The 23685-nt window shown below is 35.3% G+C and overlaps 1 protein-coding gene across 10 annotated transcripts in view; it reads left to right on the forward strand.

The window, feature by feature from the left end:
* Nucleotides 1-23685, forward strand: part of VTI1A (vesicle transport through interaction with t-SNAREs 1A) — a 380272-nt gene that overhangs the window by 218159 nt on the left and 138428 nt on the right. For 7 of the 10 annotated variants that reach the window (XR_013161750.1, XR_013161751.1, XM_077126035.1 and 4 more), the window contains 2 exons: nt 17959-18029; nt 18701-18762. Coding sequence is in view for 8 of the 10 variants with exons in the window: in XM_077126035.1 (XP_076982150.1) it covers nt 17959-18029; nt 18701-18762 (133 nt within the window). In the remaining 2 variants the exon portion in view is untranslated. Of the gene's footprint in view, nt 1-17958; nt 18030-18700; nt 18774-19887; nt 22720-23685 lie in introns of those variants that run through there. The other 3 variants (XM_077126038.1, XM_077126040.1, XM_077126037.1) reach the window with 2 other exon arrangements.

The following is a 23685-nucleotide window of genomic DNA, read 5'->3' on the forward strand; positions in this document are numbered from 1 at the left end:
ATTGTTTCTCCTTTTCATATTGAACATCATTTTAAGTGACTGCTTTGCTTCTGAACCAACTTTCAAGGCCAGCTGATCTGTTGTGTTCAGCTGTAGTTGGGATAATAATCCTATAATCTTGAAAGTTAGCATGGGGGACCAACCCTGCCTTGAGAGTTTCTTTTAAGCTTCCATGACCTAGTAAATGGTTTTCAGATGATGTTTTAATTACCACAAAATAGTTTACAGTGTCTCATTTTCTAAGTTGGGTAGAAAAGGTACTGGCATCAGCTCTGTTAATGAAAGAACCTCTTTGGTAGTTGGTGATCCAGCATTCACAGGAGGAAAGGACCCGGCAAAGGGTCCCGGCAAAGGGCCTTTCACAAGAAAGGCCCTTTCTTATGAAACAGATATCCACATTAAAGTAGTAATAATAATAAAAGGAGGAGAAATTATACTCTGAGGGGACGCTTTTGGTATATCAAGGAGGAATGAATGGACTTGGGGTATTAAGTTACCTTTCCACTTCCGAGGATGTCCCTCCAGGCAAGAAAAGGTTGAAATAGAAAGTTGGGAAAGTCCGCTTTCACATTCCTGCTTCATCATAGGAAGAGTTTTAGTCATGGGGCTATTATCTGGTATATTTCCTGAAACTTCCACAGAACACGGCTAGGAACAGGAAAGGAGCACAGTTCTCTAACTGATCTCTTAACATTTAGATTTTGCAACGGGGCATGGTAGAATGTTAAGGATTCTACAGTGGTGATTTTTTCTTTTTTCTTTTTTTTTTTTCACTTCGAGTGAAAAAATAAAAATTATGAAAAATAACTCTGTGAATCAGAGAAAATGGGAAGGGACCTGGGAGAATGGTTGAGCCAGTACTTTGTTAGAACAGCATTTGAACTTCAGTGTAGACAAATCCTGAGTGAATTCAAAGCCTGGTACCCGCTGTGAGGGACTCCATAAGGATATTCACGAGTACAGATACAGGGGGCAGTGGAAACAGACCATGCAATAATTTAGACTTGAGAAATGAATGGTTTTTACATCAGCAGCATGAGGTAGTCACTTTGTATCTCAGAAAAAAACAAGTACACAAAATCCTGGAAAGGGAATGAGAGAAGAATAAAGGGTTAGAAAAATAAGCCAGCTGGGCTTGGGAGATTCCTGAGCCTTAGAAACCTCACCTTGTTTTCTTTCTTTCAGGTAGGAGGAAATCAGTTTTCATTTTTTTCACTTTGCCTTCTACTCTGGTCCTTATATTTTATTTATGACATTCAATAAGTCATAAGTGTCTAGTTTTTTCTTTTGTTATGTGTTTGTCCAAACTGTTGCTCCAACTGCTAGGCCAGGATGCCTGTGATGTGCGTTTGCCTGCTGGTGGAAGCACAGAGCATGCCTGCGGCCAAGATGTGGAGTCTGGGTTCAGTCACACGTGGGTTTTGAATACTGGCCAACCTTGGGCAAATCACTCATCCTTTTTGAGCCTCAGATTGCTCACCTTTAAAATGGGGTTAATAATAATCTATTTCACATGGTGGGTTTTAAAGATTAAAAGCAGAGTCTGTCAAATGCTTAGCAAAGTGGCTGGAATACAATGAAGCAGTGAATAAATAGTCACCCAAAATAAAAACCTTCCCTGGGGGGAACATTCATTGCAGTATTTTACACACAGCATGTAAGCAATAAACTTTTGTAGGATCTATATTGAATGAATGAAGTCATTTTTTCATCGCCAGGGGTTTATGCTTGCGTGCTTTTTCCCCCTCTCCCCTCTCCCCCCTCCCCAAAATAAAACATCCCATCCCAGCTTATTAATACCCCTACGTGGAAGTTTGGTGAAAGACTCAATTTTAATGGTTCCCTAATAGAACCTAGTAAGGTGTAATTAAAAATTCTTCTTAAAATTATGCTAAATAAGTTCAAGAAACAACCTTGCTGATGAAGACTAATAAATTCTCTATTTATTTAGAAACAATAGTAGCTTTGTTCTATTTTGTATTTGAGAAACTTCTCTAAGTGCATATTTGGTTATATATTATCCTTTTAGGGCCACACTGACATTTCAGTTTATAAGACTGAATAATTCTTTACTACTTTCTTCACCTGAAATTGACCAGCACTTACCTTCTGATTATCAAACTACATTTTCAAAATCCATATTTATTTAGCCTTTAATGTCAGAAGGATAGAATGAATGTTAGGAAATCTTTAGCTCCTTCATTTCTTTTATTTTTTTTTTATGAGGATAATGACTGTTGGGCTCAATTTGAATTACTTTTATCCCTCATACAGCTTAAGTTTAGAAACAAATCAAGGTCACATCACCTTGAACCTCCAGCAGAGCATACCATAGTCATCCATCCTTTTTTGTTTGTTTCGCTTTTCTTCATTTGTCTTGGATTTTGTTTATTTCTACCTCTCAAAATGTCAGTGTATAAAATTTAACGCTCTTCTGCTTTAGAGTTTTTCAGGAATAAAATGTCTCTATCTTTTTTGTATGCTTCATGACATAATTTAAAATTCTGCTCCTTAGGTTTTAGGATCCTCTGTATATTACTCTGGCTTACTTTGGTTTACTGATTGGTGTATGCTCTTTCTGCTTCCACAAAAAGGATGTGAATTGGCTTACAATAAAAGATCAGGTGTATCAACAGCAAAGAAATTAACCCAGGACAAAAGACAGAAGCCAAGAAGTGAAGGGGGCGGGCAGAGCAGAGAGAGCCTTACGAAGAAATCCCAGAGGAATGCTTTAACAATTGGGGATTAAGCTCACCGTGAGCTTCTTAGGATTCAGGCCAAAGAGGAATGTACATTGGGTGACATAGCTGGCATTGTTCAGTAGTACAAAAGGAACTATCTTTTTACTCTTGAGATTTATTTCAGTTGGGAAGAAGACGAGGTGGAGCAGTGGTCTTTGAATAAGATAAAGTAAGAAATGCAACAAATCCTATCCTTTGAAATAAACTTTACTGAAACAGTGCAGAAACATTCCTTGTTTCATAATTCCTTTGGTAAACCTTGTGTGCACCAGGGGCCCAGGTTAAAAGGGGTACAGTTCTGCACTGGGGCCAGGTATTTGGAATCTGAGGAATGAAGGCCAGCAGTTTCATCATGAATTTAAAATGGCTCCTAGAAATGTTCCAAAAAATACATGTCTGGACCCTACTTCCAGGGATTCTAATGTAGTCAACCTTCATTAAATGAGGACAGCACAACTGGATTTACTAGAAGTTCCATGAATGATTCTGATGCCCACTGTTAGATGATGACCTTTGCCATGGATTATGCCCTTCAAATTCAGGCATCTCAGTCAGACATTTGAAGGAAAGAAGCAGCAGACAGCTCCGGCATGAGAACACGAGCTTAGAGCTAAAAAGTGGTTACTCCATGTTGTCATCTGAAATCCCGTGCCTTCCATCCTGGAGAGCAAATAGGTTTTATTCCCCCACTCCACCCCCTCACACCATGTCCCCACCCTGTGCTCCAGGCAATTAGGGGATTGCCTGGAGCACTGGGAGGAGCAGGTTTGTTGCAGGGCCCTATGCAGGAGCACTCTGATTAGCGATGTCTACCAGGTGTTGGCGTTAAGCAACGGTAATATATGTGCCATCATTAGTTGACCTTGCTCTCATTGGATATGTGAATAGCAGAAATGACATTTTGTTGGAAAATTAAAGAAACTGATGTATTTTATCCCTCTAATTTTTTAATATTCAGTAATCATTTTATTAGTTACAAAAGAATCCCCACTATAGTTTTTTTATTTTTTTATTAATTAAAAAAAATTAACAACAAACAAAACATTAAGATATCATTCCATTCTACATATACAATCAGTAGTTCTTAATATCATCACATAGTTGCATATTCATCATTTCTTAGAACATTTGCATCGATTTAGAAAAAGAAATAAAAAGGCAACAGAAAAAGAAATAAAACGATAACAGAGGAAAAAAAAGATTATCCATACTATATCCCTTACCCCTCGGTTTCATTTACCATTAGCATTTCAAACTAAATTTATTTTAACATTTGTTCTTCCTATTATTTATTTTTAAATAACTATAGTTTTTACATAGTACAAAAAAGCCATTATTATCCCCAACATGTGATATAACAATTATCCTTCATACTGCAAAAGAACTAACAAGATGAAAATCCCCTGATGTTGTAATTCATATTAATTTTTGCTAGCTTTTTGTTAGACCATTAAAATTAAGACATTAAATTATAAATTTATGTGGTATATTCAGAAATTAAATTTCAAAAGAATGCAAATACTTTAAGGTGTGATATGCTAGTGAAGTTTAAATTTTTATCATTGATTTGGATTTATGTTTCAGACAGGGAAACATTTTGGTTGATTCTGTCATATACGTAAGGGTTGGGAAGGGTAAGTGCAGAGGAAGATGTCTGCAAATAAATCATTTCATAGAAAAAATTTTATCCCTCTAAATTTCTATTTCCTAACTTTAATCATTTCCTTGATTTCTAAGCCAACTTTAATGTCAATTTCTCACTTTTTCACTTCTCCCTTTTAAATCTCCAATGTGATTTCCTGCCTGGTATTTCTTGAATTTAATCATCCGTTATGCCAAAACTTTGTGTTCTTCAGTGCTCACGTTCAGCAGCAAAAATGCTCAAGAACTGACCTCTGCCTCTACCCTTTCCTTGTGCTCATTCAGGCTCACTAGCATTCTTTTTTCCCCATATATTCAATATATCCATGCTCCCTCCTATCTTAACCTAGGTTTCTACTTTCTCTCTGCTCAGTAGGGTCAAGATATGAAAAATACTGTGTAAAATATAACATGTTTCAATCTATAAATCAGTGTAAACATTTGTCCAGCTTTTTGAGTTGGGGCATGGATCTTTTTTATGAGCAATATAAGAAAAAGGTAACTTTTTCCAGATGAGTTCTAAATATTGTGTGGATCAAAAATAGCTCTGTAGGCAAGTTTTATGTTTTATTTGTTACCACAATAAAATTTTTAAAAATTAGCTTGTCACATACTTCCAAAGTGATCTTACATGTTCATTTTCAAACTGAATGTGATTCCAGTAATTTTTAGTTTTTAAATCTGAAGGTCACAAACTATTACTCATTTATTGATATGTATCTGTTACCATGTATCCGAATGAAGAGATTCCTTTCTTAAAATTTTCAAGCGATCTTTTTCTTTTAACTTCAATTCAAACTAAAATAGAATTAAGACCTGAAAGAGAATATCAAGAAAAGGAATGTGAGTTATAGAGATCAGAAATTCTAATATCATCTTATATTCACATATGATGGTTGAGTTTCTATTTCCCTGCCCCTTGTTTGTCTTCCAACAACTGAGAGAAATGTTCTACTCTGAACATGAGCCCCAAGCCAAGTAAATATGTTTTATTCCATGTGTGTATGTGTGTGCCTGTGTATGTGCCTGGTGGTCTGAATATCATCACTTGGTTACCTGCTTTTCACAGCAATAATGATCAATTCAAATAAATGTCCCATATCACCGTTTTCATTTGTTAGAACAGCAGACTCACTTGCCATTATGAACAATGGAAGAAGGGTAAGTGAGAGGCATTTTACACATTGTCAAGATAGGAGAGGGGGACCCTCATTTCTTAAAGCAATGAATATATACAGGAGTTGCGAGGTTCATAAGGTTTGTATAAGAATCCTGGCCCTTCTCGAACATTTTTACTCTTTATGTACTTTTCAAGGACCAGGAAGTTGTCCCAGTCAAGACCGTGACATCACAGAATATTTGTCTGCAGAGTGACCTTAATACTTATATGGTGATGCTGATGTTCAAGGAATGTGGAGGCGGCTTCCTGTCCCACTCTTGCCCAAGTTACTGCAGAGGCCTTTCTTAGGCACTGACATTTTAATTGTGACTTTTCACCCACATTATAATGCATTTTAGATAGCGCATTTTTAAATTCTTTTTTTTTTAACACTGCAAAGATCACTGACCTAAGAGTCAGCAGCCTTGAGGCATGTTTGCAGCACTTAGTATTTAGCAGCGTAACCTGGTGATCACCATCCCTGACTCCCTGCACCCCAATTTGCTCATCTGTGCTATTACTTTTAAATCCCGTATTTGTTCTCATTCCCTGATTCTACTATTATAATTGTATAGAGGACCTGACCATATTTTCAAGCTCAGTGGCTTTTTAAGCACCTGCATATGTCAAGCACTGCCTCTTAAAAATATTGTATATATGAAGAGAAATTAGAAGTGGTCCCATCTTTAAAAGGGTTCAATCAAATTGAGAAGGAAGAACTATAATCAAGGAATTGCAAACTCAGATGCTTACAACAGCCACTTAAGAAATATAAGTGAGTGAAACAATCCAGATTGTGGGGTGGGAGGGTGTGTGGCAAACTAAATAGTACCTGACCCTTCTAAAGACAGTAGCTGCTATATGGAAATGGGGACCCAATGTTGCCAGATAGTCCAAACTTCAAAAGATGCTAGAAATCCAGCTTTTTCCATGAAAGCTGTTAAAAAGAAAAATGTTGTTACCAATTCACAACTTGTTAAAATTGTGCCTGTTTCATAAAAGCAAACTCTGTCTGCTAACCACAAAGTCCTGGTATCCACCAGCAGTAACTGCTGAATACTCAGATAATTAGAACGTGATACATGCAGTGACAAAAATATATACAAAGTGAGTACAGATAGTGATGAACTCTGTCCATGATGATTTCCAAAAAGGCTTTCTAATTACTTTCTAATCACTTGTCAGTAGTTTACAGCACTTTTTCTTTTGTGATTTCTAGTTTTTGGTGTGTGTGGTTTTTTGTTTGTTTGGTTGGTTAAATGAGTAATGGTTTCAATCTGGAGATGTGAACAACTATGAGCATGTCTCCCTAATCTGTTAAGTAAATACATGCTTGATAAATTCCACAACTGAATCTGGAATGTGTTTTGACACTTTCTCCCATTCAGGTTTCTGCTGCTTCATCTCCTGGCTTTTACATTCTTTATTGAATTGTGAATAGAGATGTCCTTCCTGCTGTGTGGTTTTGTTTCATAAAATAGGACATATTCATTCTCACTTTTGAATGGAGCTGTAATTAACATGGTTCCTTTTGTTTAACAACTTCAATTTACATAGTACCTGTTCATTCCAAAGCATCATTATTGGTAGTACAACTTCATTGACTGAGTCTCAGGGCTTGGAGAATAGTGTTTGCCAATTATCTACAGCAAACCAGGGAACTAAGAGGAGGTTCTGCTACTATGACTTTGATGAAAGTAGCACTAATGATTTCTTTTTATTGCTTACTGATAGAATTGATCATCTTAAAGCAAAATATAAAACATACTCACCTGCTGAGGTGGTATTGTTAAACTATAATTGCAGTAAAAAAATTGAAAATAAAAACTAGCCCCGGCACAATCTTTTACTATATTTCTCCTAAGAAAGCCTAAATTTACCTTCAATTTATATGAATGTATAATTTTCTGTAATAATTTCATTGTCAAAGTGCCTGTTAATATTTTATTGTACATAGTAGATGCACATGTCCTCAGGGGCCAAGTAGGAAACTATATGAAACAACCTAGTGTTGCAGACCTTGGCAAATTAGAGAATATCTGAACTGCATAAAAGCATTTAAGTTTTGTATGTTGTTTATTTGTTTGTTTTTGTATATTGTTGTGCTGTGAGATAGAGGTGAGAATACATCTGTGGGCCTGATTTGACCCTTAGACTTAAATGCTCTGTAGAGAAAAGAAGCATTAAGCTCTTAAAATCACTGAATTCTGATATTTTAGCGCCAAAAGAGTCACTAGAGATCATCTAGTCCAAGACCCTCATTTTACATTTTAGAAACTAAGGTCTGGAGAATGAAAGTATTTTATCTAAATTAAACATTAAGTGAATAGTTATCTCTTTAAAGTAAGTCATAAAGACCAGGGAAATTTTGGAGATCATTCTAAAGAAGTTTCTATATCTGCACTCTCCTATGTGGTAGCCATTAGCCTAGCCACTTTTGGATCTTGAGAGCTTGAAATGTGTTTAGTGTTTCTGAAGAAATCAATATCTAGTTAGATATTGAAGGACTGAATTTTTAAATCTCACTTAATTTAAATTAAGTGGCATCATGTAGTTAGTGGGCACCATAGTAGCAGAGAAGTTCTAGGGATTACAGTTTTCATCCTTAACTTGTCACAGCCTACCTTGAATAAACATAATGCTGCCTCATATATAAATTAAGAACCATTCAACAATGTATTTCTATTTACCATCTCTCCATCCTTTATCCTATGATTTTCATCTTCATACATTGTTATTTTTATTCTAGCCAGTCAATTGCTTTTAAAGAATAGAACGAAAGAAAAAATATTTTATTTTCACCCACAGATTTACCATTTTTGGTGCTCATTATTCTTTCCTGTAGATTCAGGTTTCCATCCAGTTATCTTTTCCATTTGGCCTGAAGAATTTTCTTTGACATTTCGTATAGCTCATGTTTGCTAGCTGCTACTTCTCTCAGATTGAATTTATCTAAAAATGTCTTTATTCCATTTTTATTTTAGGAGATGATTTTTACTGGATATGAAATTCTAGGATAACTGTTTTACCACTTTAGAATATTGTTCCATTGTCTTCTGGATTGCACTGTTTCTAATGAGAAGTCTGCCATAATTCTTATCATTGCCCTCCTGTATGTAATATATCTCTTTTTTTCCTCTGGCTGCTTTTAAGATTTTAAATTTATCTTTAGTTTTCAGAAATGGGATTGTGATGTGACCAGATGTGGTTTTCTTTGTTGTTTATCTTGATCAGAAAATTGTTGAGCTTCTTTGATTTGTGGATTGACTTTTTAAAAATCATACTTAGAAAATGGTTGGTTCTTACTCCTATTCTTTGTCTCTGGGAATCTCTTCTTCTCGGTTTCTAATTATATGTATCTCAACCACTTGTTATTATCTTTAGATTATCAATAATCTATTCTTTTTTTTTTTCAAACTTCTTTCTCTCCTTTAGTTTGTATAATTTCTATTACCCTGTCTTCAAGTTCAATGGCTTTTTCTTCTACAGTGAACAATCTATTTGATCCATTCCATGAATTGATTTCAGATACTGTATTTTTCCATTATAGAATTTTCATTTGATTCCTTTAGGGGTCCTGTTTTGTTTCTGAAATATTCCATCTCTTCATCCATTATATTCACCTTTTCCTCTAAATTCTTAACACAGTTATAATAGGTATTCTTAAAGTCTTTATCTGCTTATTTTAATGAATAGGTCATCTGTTCATCTACTTCCATAAACTGTTTCCTCTTTTTAACGAGTCTTATTTCCCTGTTTCTTTATATGTCTAGTCATTTTTATTCTATTTTAGCCATTATGTGAAAAGGAACAGCGGAATCTGAAATAGTTCATTTTGATCCCCACCCACCCACCCACCTTGGGAAACTGTTTGTTTTAACTGGTATTTAGGATAAGGGATTTATCAGATTCCTCTGAAAGTTAAATTGAGCTGGTACAGAGCTGCATCTCTAATTATATTAAATTTGCCGGTAGTTAGTGAACCCCCAATTTGCATCACTGCTGTTTTTTAATCTTATCAGTACTTGATCTAGAAGTGGGTTGGGCTGCATTTTCAGCTATTTATGGTTCACCTTTGGATTCAACTCTAACAGTCTTAAAATATAAGCACCACAGAAATGGGGGGGAATATGGTTTTTCTTTACTCACCAGCTTTGCCTTTACTGCCACTTCCTTGGCAGAATTCAGGAACTCGGGAGAATATTTAGGCCAAGCAATTTGTTTTCACATTTAGAGTTTATCTAGATTCCCTTCGGACCTGCAAGCCCACATTGCCATTTAATGTTTGACTGATTTCTCCTTGTCCCTGAAAAGTCTATCTATGGCAGCCTGTACTTAGTCCAGGCACTACCCATATATATATATGAAAGCTGCCACAACTCTTTGCTCACCTTTAAAGTGTTTATTTCTCTCTAGAATTCATCAGAGATTCTTTGTATCCATTCATGAATATATGTTCTACCTTACTAGGTGCCTAAATGCGATATACCAGAAACGGAATGGCTTTTAAAAAGAGAAATTTAGTAAGTTGCTAGTTTACAGTTCTAAGACTGTGAAAATGTCCAAATTAAAACAAGTCTATAGAACTATCCAATCTGAGGCATCCAAGGAAAGATCCCTTGGTTCAAGAAGGCTGATAACGTTCAACATTTCTCTCTCAGCTGGAAGGGCACAGGGTGAACATGGCGGTATCTGCTAGCTTTCTCTCCAGGTCTCTAGCTTCATGAAGCTTTTCCTTCTTCATCTCCAAAGGTCACTGGCTGATGGATTCTGTGGTTCTCTCGTTCTTCTGTTGTGGTTCTGCGGCTCTCTCCTCATTCTCGAAAGGGACTCTCTCCAAAATGTCTGCTTTTATAGGATTCCAGTAAACTAATCAAGATCCATGTAGAATAGGTGGTGACATATCTCCATCTAATCAAATTTAATACCCACAATTGATCAAGTCACATCTCTGTGGAGATAACCTAATCAGATTTCCAAGCTATAGTGCTGAATGGAATTAGAAGAAATGGCTGCTCCCACAAGATTGATTAGGATTAAAATATGGCCTTTCTAGAGTACATAAATCCTTTCAAACTGGCATGACAATGATCATTGTTTTTTCTGGATTGTTTGTTTCTATGAAAATGGTCTTTCACATCTTTCTACATCCTGGCTGAGAGTAGAAGTTCCTCACATGTCCTAAATTGTCATATAAAGAAGGATGATGAAAGAATGTCTTTTCCAGATGTCAGGAATTCAAAACACTCTTCATGCTTGAGCACACAGTATTGAGGGTAACCTAATCATTCAGGGTATGATATCAGAGTTAGTGCCCAAGAAGGTGTGGTAAATGCCAAAGAATGCCAGTTCATACCAATCAATGAGCAGCTCCGTCCTGGGAGAGCTGTTTGTGACTCCCTCAGCTTTCCTGAAACAACAAGATTTTACCTTTATGCGAATCATTGGTGAGAAGTTTCCAAGCATGTCAAAAATTCAGTTCTCGAAATCGTCAAGAAATATCACTTTATGATTTTCACCTGTCTGATTGGTGTTCTGCAAAATGCATATGAAAGCATATGCTTCCAAATCATTCTTTTAGGGTATCGCTGTGTGCTCCTGCACTTCACAGAAGTCCCATATGCAAGCAATGTCTGGATAATTGTGAATACCTGTTATCTGTTAGTAAAATTGCTGATGATGTTTCAGGAAGCCAGGAAATAAACCCTGCCTTCTCTAGTTCTTTAAAGAACACTCAGTTGGCTGTCTTCACTTTTTAAAATAATTTGTTGGAAACCACATCCTTAAGAAAGTTTGTAAAAATTGCAAAGAGATGGAAACAGCCAAAATGTCCATCAACAGACGAGTGGCGAAACAAACTGTGGTATATACATACAATGGAATATTATGCAGCTTTAAGGCAGGATAAACTTATGAAGCATGTAATAACATGGATGGACCTAGAGAACATTATGCTGAGTGAGTCTAGCCAAAAACTAAAAGACAAATACTGTATGGTCCCAATGATGTGAATCGACACTCGAGAATAAACTTGGAATATGTCATTGGTAACAGAGTTCAGCAGGAGTTAGAAACAGGGTAAGATAATGGGTAATTGGAGCTGATGGGATACAGACTGTGCAATAGGACTAGATACAAAAACTCAAAAATGGACAGCACAATAATACCTAATTGTAAAGTAATCATGTTAAAACACTGAATGAAGCTGCATCCGAGCTATAGGTTTTTGTTTTGTTTTGTTTTGTTCTTACTATTATTACTTTTATTTTTTTTCTCTATATTAACATTCTGTATCTTTTTCGGTTATATTGCTAGTTCTTCTAAACTGATGCAAATGTACTAAGAAACGATGATCATGCATCTATGTGATGATGTTAAGAATTACTGATTGCATATGTAGAATGGTATGATTTCTAAAAAAAAAAAAAAAAGGACAGCACAATACTACCTAATTGTAATGTAATTATGTTAAAACTGAATGAAGCTGCATCTGAGCTATAGTTGTTTTTTTTTTCTTATATATTTTTGTATTTTTTATTTTTATTTTTTCTCTATATTATCATTTTATTTCTTTTTCTGTTGTCTTGCTATTTCTTTTTCTAAATCGATGCATATGTACTAAGAAATGATGATCATACATCTATGTGATGATATTAAGAATTACTGATTGCATATGTAGAATGGAATGATTTCTAAATGTTGTGTTAGTTAATTTTTTTTAGTTAATTAAAAAAATAAATAAATAATAGGGGGAACAAATGCTAAAATAAATTTAGTTTGAAATGCTAGTGATCAATGAAAGCAAAGGTAAGGGGTATGATAGGTATAATCTTTTTTTTTTTTCTTTCCTGTGTCCGTTTTATTTCTTTTTTTATTGTCTTTTTGTTTCTTTTTCTGAATTAATGCAAATGTTCTAAGAAGTGATGAATATGCAACTAGGTGATGATATTGTGAATTACTGATTATGTATGTTGTTTTATTTTGTTTCTTATTTTTTTAATTAATAAATAAAAAAAAAGAAAGTTTGTAAAGAGAAAGTTAATATAGGAGTGCTAAGGAATACTCAGTATCTTTTGGTGTATTGTTTGTAACATCATGGCTAAATTTCTTTTAATATTTTGAATTTTTAAATGGGCCTTTTTCTGGTAAATTTGATATGAGGCCCTTGTACTTTCAGCAAACTTTATATAATAATAACATGATGTGAACTTCAGTCAGTTCTGCCTTCTTATAGAGAATGTTTTAATCTGCTCATCTCCAAAATACAGCTCCAATATTTTTTTGAAAAAAAGTTCATTCATGTTTGTCTTAAAATGGACTTTATAGTATTAGTCAGGTGGCTTATTATCTCATTAATTGAGCTAAATGATGCTTTAAGTAATACAAATTCCTCAAATCAAGTTATTCCTTTTTTAATGCCCCACAGTCCTTTAGATGGTCTTGCCAGATTTTTAAGTTTTTGCTTCCTTCCCAGCTCCTTATGGGGCAGGAAAGTGCAGCATACCTATTGTGTACATTTCCAAAAGATTGGAAAGGAGAGGAAATGTTAGCCAAAATTCCTTTGTAAGTGTGTGTCTCTATGAAAAAAGGGCTATGAATCAAAGATATGTTTGATTCCGAGTGACTGTGGAAACAAAATGCCACTTCATAAGCTTGAGTGCTGCACTCCAAAGATGATTCCCAGGAACTCCTGTAGAAAAGACAGAAGTTCAGGAAGCAGCTCTTCCTTTTAGGAGTTCTTATGCTGACATGAAGAATTCTAGCATACATCAGTTCTGATTTCCTTCTATGGCTTCCATTGTTTCTTAATCTCAAGAAGATCCTCACTGTCAACAACTGTAGTTTTTATGAAATTTATGATTTGTGAACTATTTTGATAGAGACAATATGATTACTCCTATTCTAAAGGCATTAGGAAAGTTTAAAGAACCAAAAATTCTGGACTTAGTACAATCACATCTGCCATCGGTTTAAGCTTATGAGCTTATGTTCTTTCTTACTAGTGTCTGTGGTGATTTCTTACATCTTAAGGTAAATTATTCAAGAAAAATAAACCTAGCAATGTTAGTAGTTTATTAGTAAAGTAATTCCTAAATGTAATACTATTCTGATCAAGGATATGTTATTTTTATTTTTAAAATTATTTTGTTTAGATTAAGAGGAGGTGGGCACATAATGGAAAAAAATAACTTTCTTTGAATGATTTTTTTTTGTTCTGTAAAAATTTTTCTACTAGCTTTGTCTGGAATTTTCTTTATTGGACATTGAAATTGACAGGTAGCAAGTAAGAAATGAAAAAGAGTTCTGTTTCCAACAAATGCAAGGTATGTTGGTGTTAAAGCCAGGATGTGTATTCCCTTGCCAGACACATTTAGTCCTTTGGATGCTGAGAGATTTCCTGAGAGCCAAGACGATTCTAAGAGTGACTTATGATTCTTGAAAAGGCCCAAGCTCCCTAATTTCTGTTCCATCAGTTCCTTTAGTGGCAAACTATACATCCATTCAAAGTAGAGTTTTTCCCCTGGTGAATCTGATAGAATGTGAGTTTATTATCTGCATTCTATGCTGACTTCCTCAATGCCACATTTGTAATGCTTTAGAGCAGGAAGAGGTCACCAAACCTTTCATATTTGCCATTCTCACTCTGTATCATTCTTTCTTTGCTTCATTCCTTCTACAGATACTTACTAGGGATGGTAAACTGGTGACAGACACAACAGTAGACACAATAATCAGATATTCAATGCTGTCAGTCTTGACAGGAGAAAATATTGTATGAATAGTATTTTTTCTGACATAATTACAACATTGATGTTGTTAATGGATTTTAGAAATTTTATGTTAAAAATGAATTAGAGTTGCTATATTATATGTTGATTAAAAGGATTTAGTGTAATAACACTGATGCTTAACACTATGATGAAATTGAATATTGTAGTTGTTATGCAAAAAAAGATAAAAGATTAAACTCAAATTATTTCTTGCATTTTTGTGTGGTACCATTTTATTATGAACCACAAATCTGATTCAATTTTACCTTAAAGGTATATTGTATGATACCTATATACAATAACAGAGTAACTGAAAAAGAGAGCAGGCTTCAATTAGAGATAAATATGAGGTACATGGGTGGTTCAGTGGTAGAATGCTCGCCTTACATGTGGGGAGACCCAGGTTCGATTCCTGGACTATGCACCCAAAAAATAAAAAGCCAATCTGGCTGGGACTAAGGTAAATCAGAAAAGAGGGTAAAAGATGATAGTGTATGTACTCTAGACCTTCATCTACTGTATGAGACCAAAAGCAGAGAGGTTTATTGTCTAGAGCCTAAATTTTCTGTAACACACAATCTAAATCAACCTATCTGGATGTCTCAGTTAAACAACCCAAACTCCTGGAGTCCAGATTGGAAATGAGACCTTGTAATTCTATGTAGCTTAATGTAATACCAGGATACTCTCAGACTATGGTGGGCTGATAATTAAAAAGTATTGGTGGAGTCTCTTGAGGGTCTAAAGGAAAAAATGTTTTTATGTGGAAATATTAAACTTTCCCATCTGGGAAAGCCTGGGTACCCTCTCACCCTTTGGGGATCCCAAGAAAGTAGGGCAAGCCCTTGATTTTGAGGCTTACCTTTATTAAATTTATTTCTGTAGTGGAAAAGCTAAGACTACCTATAACAAGAATTAAGAGTTGCTTCCAGGAAACCTCTTTTGTTGCTCAAATGTCACCTCTCTCTCTCTCTCTCTCTCTCTATGTCTCTGTCTCTGTGTTTGTCTGTCTCTCTCTCTCTCTCTCTCTCTCTCTGCCCAACTCTGCAAGAAAAATTATTACCCTCCCCACTACGTTGGACATGACATTCAAGGGTGAAGTCTCCCTAGCAAAGTGGGGGTGTGACTCCTGAGGATGTGTCTAGCTCTGGCACCATGGGATCCACAAGACCTTCCTGACCTTAAAGGGGATAAGAAGTGTAATAAAATAAGGCATCAGAGGCTAAGAGAGATCAAATAGAGCCAAGAGGCTATTCTGGAGGCTACTCTTATGCAAGCTTCAGTGCTCATTGCCATGGTTTGCTAAACCCCAATCAACATCACTCCTTTTAACTCTTAAGAACACCTAGGGCTTGAACTGAGACTCTGAAAGTTTTCATGCACTATATTTGCTTTCCTGGAATGTATAATTTCCAGGGGGTTCCTAAGCCAGATAAATTCTGAAACCCAAAGGGACCAACTTCTCCGAGTTTATCAGCAAATTACATCCCCCTATCCTTTAGTTTTGACACCCCTTCTCAACAGGAAAAAGTCAGAACAGGCATTGCCTAAAGATCCCTATAGATTGGAAAAAGGATCAAAGGAGAAGGAAAAGGTATAGCAGAGAGACTAGCTTTAACAAATGAGTATGACTGCTGAATTGCTATGTTGGTATTTATTTTAGCCTCCAGTGTTCTGGAGCAGTTAGAAGGATAAATTGAAATAGTGGAATGGTAACCCATAACAAACTCTGAAATCTGTTCTGTAACTACTTGTTGAAGTGTACTTCGAAAATTATTGCTTTTTCTTTCTTTTCTTTATATATATGTTATTTTTCGCAATAAAAAATGTTTTTTATATATTGTATGATATTAATAATAAAGCCAATGTAAATGTAAGATTGGTACTGTACCTGGAAAATACTATACTGGGTGAGAATTTTCAGAGTTAGTACAGGTGTCAAAAATATATATTAGTATATTTAAGCATTTTTATTATTTGTATTTTCTATTATGAAAGGAGTATAGTGTCCTTTTTCTGATGTGCCATGACATGCAACTCTGCTAACAGTTGCTCTTTGCTAAATCTTCAGTTCTAGCCTGGACATTCTCTGAGTGGTAGGGCTTGAGCTCACTTACTGACATATCCTCAACATCTACACCTGACACAGAATAGGGACTCAGTAGGAATTTATTGAATGCATTGATTTTTATTAAAGTATTTTCACTTAGGTGATCTCATTTGGTCATAACAATTTTGTACAAAAGGTATAACAGATATTTTATTCTACTTTATATGTAAAGAAAATTGCAGTTCAAGTGTGTTAAGACAGACCTAAGATATGAGTGATCAAGGTCATAATAGTCTACTTTAAAAAAAATCAGTCATCATTCAATAAATTCTTATTGTTGTTATGGGCAAGTCACTGTGCTAAATTAAATATTTTAACCAAATTATCTTATTTAACCCTTGTAACAACCCCGTGATATAATACTATTATCATCACCATTTTTGAAATGAAAGAAAAAAAAAAAGGCAAAACGAAAAATTTATCAGTTGGCCATACATAAGCCAAATAATTACCATGGTGAATTTTAATGTCTTAATTAAATTATTATGGTAGCTACTTACTAAATTTTTCTATAGTTATACCAGACACAATTGATAGTTACAGGTTGTGCAAAGAGACAATAGTAGATGGGAGTGAGAGGGATATAGAATAAGGTAGATAGGTTGCCACAATTAAGAGAGAGGCAGATTATCTTTTTTTTTTTTTCGTATAGAAGATGGCACCTCCCAGATGATGGAGAGTGAGTCTAAAGAAATTTTATCCAGGGCACTGAATATTTGTCAGATCAGGGCAGACCTACTACTTTGAAAAAGGGCATGCAGTCACAGGAGATGCTGACCAGTGTGTCGACCCAATGAAATGATCATGGCAGGGGAAAATCTCATTGGAACTCAGCAGTATGGCTTTTTAACGAATGTTCTCATCTGCCTATCCCATTATAAGTGTTTGGAGGTTTGGGGATAAAAACACTTTCTCCAGCTTGTACTCTTCTCAACTATTCAAGTACCAGCAGTAGCTGATAACACTAACCTAGCTCTTGTGCTAAGAGAGCAGAAGCCTAGAGACAGTTCCACTACCAATTAGCTGCAGTAGTTCAGAGTGTGAGGGTTACTTATATGAGGCGAATACATTAAAATTGACATTTTCCTAAATGGAGATTGACTTTCATATGCAAACGGATTTGTAATAAAGTGGGATGGTAGAGCAGAATCATCAACATTATTTGTAACCTGCAAAAAACAAAGAAATTCCATGATGATAAAATAATGGAAACACAGTGTGCCTGGACTCTCTTACAGCTTTGCTGTTAATTTTGCTGGGAGTGGCCTTGCACAAGTCATATCATGTCTAATTCAAGTCATTGTTGCCACGATGGTCATGATTATAGGTCAAATTATACGTCACACCCTATCATACTTAGAATACATAGGAAAAGCAATAGCTTTTTATATTTTTTAAATGCATGAATTGAAATGCCTTTATATAATGCACCTTCTTTAACATTATTTCTGCACCCATTGTCATGTTGATACTTCTGAAGTTTATTTTCACATGCAAGAAAGTTGTCTTTCCTTATTCAAATTTTCTTTTTCATAGAGCAAATTGGCCAGGAGATGTTGGAAAACCTCAGTCATGACAGAGAGAAGATACAGCGAGCACGTGATAGAGTAAGACTTTTCACAAATTCAGCAAACATTAAGGCAGCAAATAAAATCTTTGGCACAGGCATAGTCAGTAACAATTAGGTAGATGTAAGAATGTATAAAAATAGGTAGGGTAATGAAGGGTTGTAGTCTGGAGAGAGGAAGAGAAAGAGTATGGGATAGAGAAAAAAAAATTCTTCCTTTATATCTGATCCTGGAATGCCCCCAGGTGGATATTTTACTGAGCTCTATAGCTACAAAGAGGTTATTGAGGGAGATTTTAGAGTGTGTAAGGTCTTTCAGAGCAAAAGCTGTGAAAAGATCTATGTCTCATCTTCCCTGAGTTCATTTTGTTTCTATTTATGTTCTTAAGACTTTGCACACTTGTAAATTGGAGATTAACTATCAGATCTATATAAACTGTGAGCCTGTGAGACATTTGCTTTTATATCCAGTTCAAGTATCCAGTTTAAAGCCCCCCGGGATTATCTTTCACATGCAATTTTCTGAATGTAAGAATTTTTGGAGTTTGTATAGGTATCAAAATCTACTTATTTTAGTGTATCTGAGCTTTTTTGTTTTTAACTATTTGGATTTTCTATCGTGAAAGAAAATTTTTGCTTGCCAGTGCACTTTAAAAATAATTGAATTGCATGAAGTTTTGTTTTGTTTTTAATGCTGCTTTTCTCTTCTAGCTTCGGGAAACAGATGCTAACTTGGGGAAAAGCTCCAGGGTTCTGACAGGGATGTTACGAAGGTAAGAGCAAGGTAGGGACCTATCTTCCCTTATCTCTTATTCTCTCTCTCTTTCTCTCTCTCCCTCTCTTTATCTCTCCGTCTTATTTTATTTTATTTTTTTTATTTTTTATTTTTTTACATGGGCAGGCACCGGGAATCGAACCCAGGTCCTCTGGCATGGCGGGCAAGTGTTCTTGCCTGCTGAGCCACTGTGGCCTGCCCTCTCTGTCTTATTTTAAATGCAGCTGGGCATTTTACAGGCATGCGAGCTTCTGCTCTTAGTCCCTGTGTCAGGACTGTTTTGAAATGGCAGGATACAGATATTAACTCTTGTTTGGACTTGTTTGTTCAGATCAGAGAGAAGGTTGAAACTGGGGGGTTACTTCAAGTGATACAAAAAACGTTAGAGTTAGATATATAAGTATTTCTTCATAGCCTGAGGAAGGCCTCATGGCAGGAACAGACTGATTTTATTTTCTATTTTCGTTGCCTCCTTTTTGTAGCATTAATGCCATAAGAACATTAATGCTGTACAGAGCTTTGCTCTGTTTCCTTGTTTTCATTTTTTTTTTCTTTTATGAGATGGTGTTTGGGGAAACATTTCCATTTTATCTATACTTAAAGGTGATTTTTAAAATGCAGATACTTTAGGGATTGAATTCACATGTCTTAACAAATATTACTATTTTGTTTGTGTAACCAGCCTTTGATTGATAGAAAATATTCATGATGGTGTGAAAGGATAAGAGAATTAATGTAGGTAATATTCTATGTTCTGTCTTTTTTTCTTTTTTTGGAGAGGAATGAAAAGTGTTTTCATTGTTCTAAAAATCGGAGTCATTTTTTACTTAAGTATATTCAGCGTGGAATGATTTTACATTTAGGATCTACAAAATAAAGAGTATCCTCTAGTATGACTTCACATCAGAACTGTGATAGAAAAGCAAATGAGAATATTAGAAATTGCCTCTAAGATAGCTTAATTGGAATTTTAAAGTTGATGCTATACAGGCAACTGTATTAAAAGAACTAAAGTCTTCTCTGGTTTTGTTTCCATATGCAATAATTTGCTAAAATTATGATTGCTGTGTTAGACGTGTATTGCATAAGAACCAATCAAATGTGTACTCATTTTATCTTCAAGGCTGATGCGATTTCTCTATTAGCCTTATTAGCATCCAACCTGAAGTTCCCAGAACATTCTTCAGCCAAGGTTGACCAAATTCCACATTGCCCTTCCATTTTCTAGACACACCGTCCCACTCAGTATTGTAAGCACCAGATTCACTGATTAAGAGTAATATGTAAATGACATAAGGAAAACTCAAAATCCACAGAGAAAGGAAGTGACGGATTGAAAGGAATGCTTCAGTGCCTATAGACAATAAAAGGGGGCAGGGGGGGAGGAAAAAACTTCTGTTCCTTCCCTGGGAGGGCCTCTGCGACGTGAGCTGTAACGAACATTCTGCTTATGTCTCCATATTGTCAAATCTCATTAAAGAGTCCTCCTGCTTTATGTCAATTGAGCTGTCCAGAAATCATTCATCATTTTTAGTGTAAAAAAAATCATGTGGTTATTTAAATAATATCATATTAATGTTAAAGTTCAGCTGTCATTTAATGGTATGGCTTAATCAGATGTAGCATTTAGGAAAAATAGTTTCTTAGGGCTCTCCGTGGCTTTCAGGTTGGCAGATTCAAATAAGGATTTATGAGTTTCTAAACCAATGTATTTCTGTCCATGTTTCTGCTTGATGTATCTCAACCTTTTGTGTAGGACACTGCAGACAGTTATTTCAACAAATAAAGCATCTCCTCATATTGTGTTTGAATAAATTTGCAAGTCATTTAGAGAGGGTGAAACACAAAACAACTTCTCCATCCTTTGACTGAGCTCTCTGTAGGCAAATCATGGTAACGTGGTTGTTTCATAAGCCTACAGAAGAAATTGACTCTGGTGAAATCTACTTGGGGTTCTCTTTGTAGGCAAACCCAGTCAATCACTGACTCATCTCCTTTTGGGATGTGTCTTGAGTATGAACAAAAGTAAAAATCCCCAGGTGGACATCAGTTTGCTATAAGCCAAAGACTCTTAAGTCCACCTGGGCATATGTATAGCATTGTCTTTTACCTGTGCAGCTGGAATGTTGGTATCAGCCAAGGTATCCAAACACTTTTAATCAATGCTGTTACCTATTTGGACCTTTTAGAACCAAATGCAGATGACGGTTTTGTTTTAGTTTCAAATTACTGTGCCACGTGATACACAATTTATTTTGGACTCAGGAAAAGGCAAAAACATTTTACCAACCTATTTACTTCATTATCTTTGGTTATCTCCTGGAAAAGCAGTCTCCAGGGATATGGAACCAGTTTTTATTTATCAAGGGTTTTAATTAAATACTCAAGTTGTGCTTCCTGTGTTACATCCCTTTAGTTCACATGGCATTAGCTTCCAGCACTGGTTAGGTTTCATTTCAGACAGAAAAGCTATATTCTTACTCTTATCCTTATCATAGTTGCAGCCTTACATCATGTATCAACAGGTGCTTCTGATTTAAGAAAAGTTATATTGAACTGTATCCTTTTGCCTTCACAAATGTGTAAAAGAAATGAATGACTTTTTTGGGTATTGTCATGTGATAAAGTCTGTGTGACTGAGAATTAGAGAGGATTAAATATTCGAGAATATGCCAAACCAAGGAATTATTTTATTTCAAAGAAAAGTTACTGATTGTTTTTTAAGTTTTAAAATTAGATTGTTTTTAAATTTGTGAAATGAGCAGAAGTGGCATAGCATGGGCCTCATTTGGGGCATTTGACCTGTAGTGATCATCTATTGTGCAAACGGGTGGTGAAACCAATGTTTCATCAGTGTCAAAGTCTGTATATGTGTCCCCATGGTCATCTGTAAGACTGACTAAAAGCAAATGGAAAGATAAAAATGAGCAAGCATAAAAAAAATTTATAAAATCCAGCGTCCACTAAATAATCATCTTCCATTCATGCTTTTGAGTCTTTGTATGAACTTCAAGTGAAGATTAAAAATTGATTTCCTTTCTTCCTTCCCTCCATCCTTCCTTCCTTTCTCTTATTCATATAGCTAATGCCTATACACCAAGCCTACTTGGAAATCCTAAAGTGAAACCAATTTGATCCTTGCTTCAGTGTGCTTCAGTCTAATCAGAAAGAGAATGTGTGCATTTAAAATGTTATGGGAAGACAGCTAACAGAATGGGAGAAAATATGTGAAACCCATATATCTGGTAAAGGTGGTAAAGGTTTAATATCCAAAATACATAAAGAATTCCTACAATTCAATAACAAAAGACAAGCCAGTTAAACAGTGGACAGAGGACAGAGATTTCTCCAAAGAATACATATGAATGGTCAAAAAGTTCATGCAAAAATATTCAGCATCATTAGCCATTAAGGAAATGCAAATCAAAGCACAATGAGATACCACCTCACACCCACTGGAATGACTTTTATTTAAAAAAAGGAAAACAGCAAGTACTGTTGAGGATGCAGAGAAGTAGGAACCTTAGCATTTTATTGGTGGAAATGTAAAATGTTGCAACAGTTGTGAAAAATGGTTTAGTGGTCTCTCAAAAAATTAAACATAGTACTGCCACATGACCTGGCAATCCTACTTCTAGGTATATAGTGGAAAGCATTGCAAGCAAGGACTCAAAAAGGTATTTGTACACTGAAGTTCATAGTAATATTATTCACAGCTGCCAGAAGGTGGAAGCAACACAAAGGTTCATCAGCAGAGGAATGGATAAACAAAGTGTGGTATATGCATGCAATTGAATATTACTCAACCCTTAAAAGGAATCAAGTTCTGATACATGTTACTAAACAGCTAAACCTTGAAGACATCATGCTGAGTGAAATAAGTGAGATAAAGGAACAAATATTGTATGATTCCACTTATATGAAATAAATTGTACAAATTAATAGAGAAAGTAAAGTATAGGTTACTGGTGGGGGTCATGGGGAGGATGGGAAGTTAATACGAAATGGGTGTAGTGTTTCTGTTTGGGGTAATGAGAAAGTTCTGGTAATGAGTGGTGGTGAGGGAAGCACAATATTATGAATGTGATTAATCACACTGAATGATTTCTTTGGGAGTGGTTGCAGTGGGAAATTTTGTGTTATACCTGCCCCATAATTTTTCAAAAAATGACTAAGGAAACAATGACAATTAAACGCAGTATATAATCCTGGACTGGATCTAATAGTGGAGGATAAAATGCCCAAAAGGACAAATATTGGGACATGGAAAAATTGGAATATAGACTTTATATGAGTGTTAAAATTTTTTAATTTGATAATTGCACTTGGTGTGGTTGTGTAGATGGAGATCTTTGTTCTTAGGATATACACATTGAAGTATTAAATATTTACAAAGCATAATGTATACAACCTACTCTCAAATTTTTAGAAAATAGATAGATAAATAGATAAACAGACAGGTGGACAGATGAGTCGGTTGGTGGGTAGGTAGGGAGAGAATGGGGGACAGATACAGAGATAGATGGATAAATGTAGTGATATGGCAAATCTGGCAAAATGTTCAAAGTTGGTAGGTTTCAGGTATTGGGGTGGGTATGTTAGAGTTCCCTATTTTGGTTTGTATTATTTTTTGCAACTATGCTGTAAGTTTGAAGTTATTTCAAAATAAAAAGTTAAGAAAATTCTATGGAATTTCACAAAATGATTTATTTCTCAAGGAAACAATTGGAGATTCTGCAATTGCAGCTAATCCTGCTGATAATTAAAAGGAACACCAAAAAAACAAATAACCAGTAGAGAGTATGATTTAAATAGCTCTAAAACTAAAGTGCTTGAAAAAAAATTAGGGAAATAGAAGATGATTTATGGAATCATAATACCGGTTTTGGAAAGAACTCAACTGTGGGAAATATTGAGACAC

This window comes from Tamandua tetradactyla, chromosome 13 (assembly GCF_023851605.1).
Source record: "Tamandua tetradactyla isolate mTamTet1 chromosome 13, mTamTet1.pri, whole genome shotgun sequence".
NCBI lineage: Eukaryota > Metazoa > Chordata > Mammalia > Pilosa > Myrmecophagidae > Tamandua > Tamandua tetradactyla.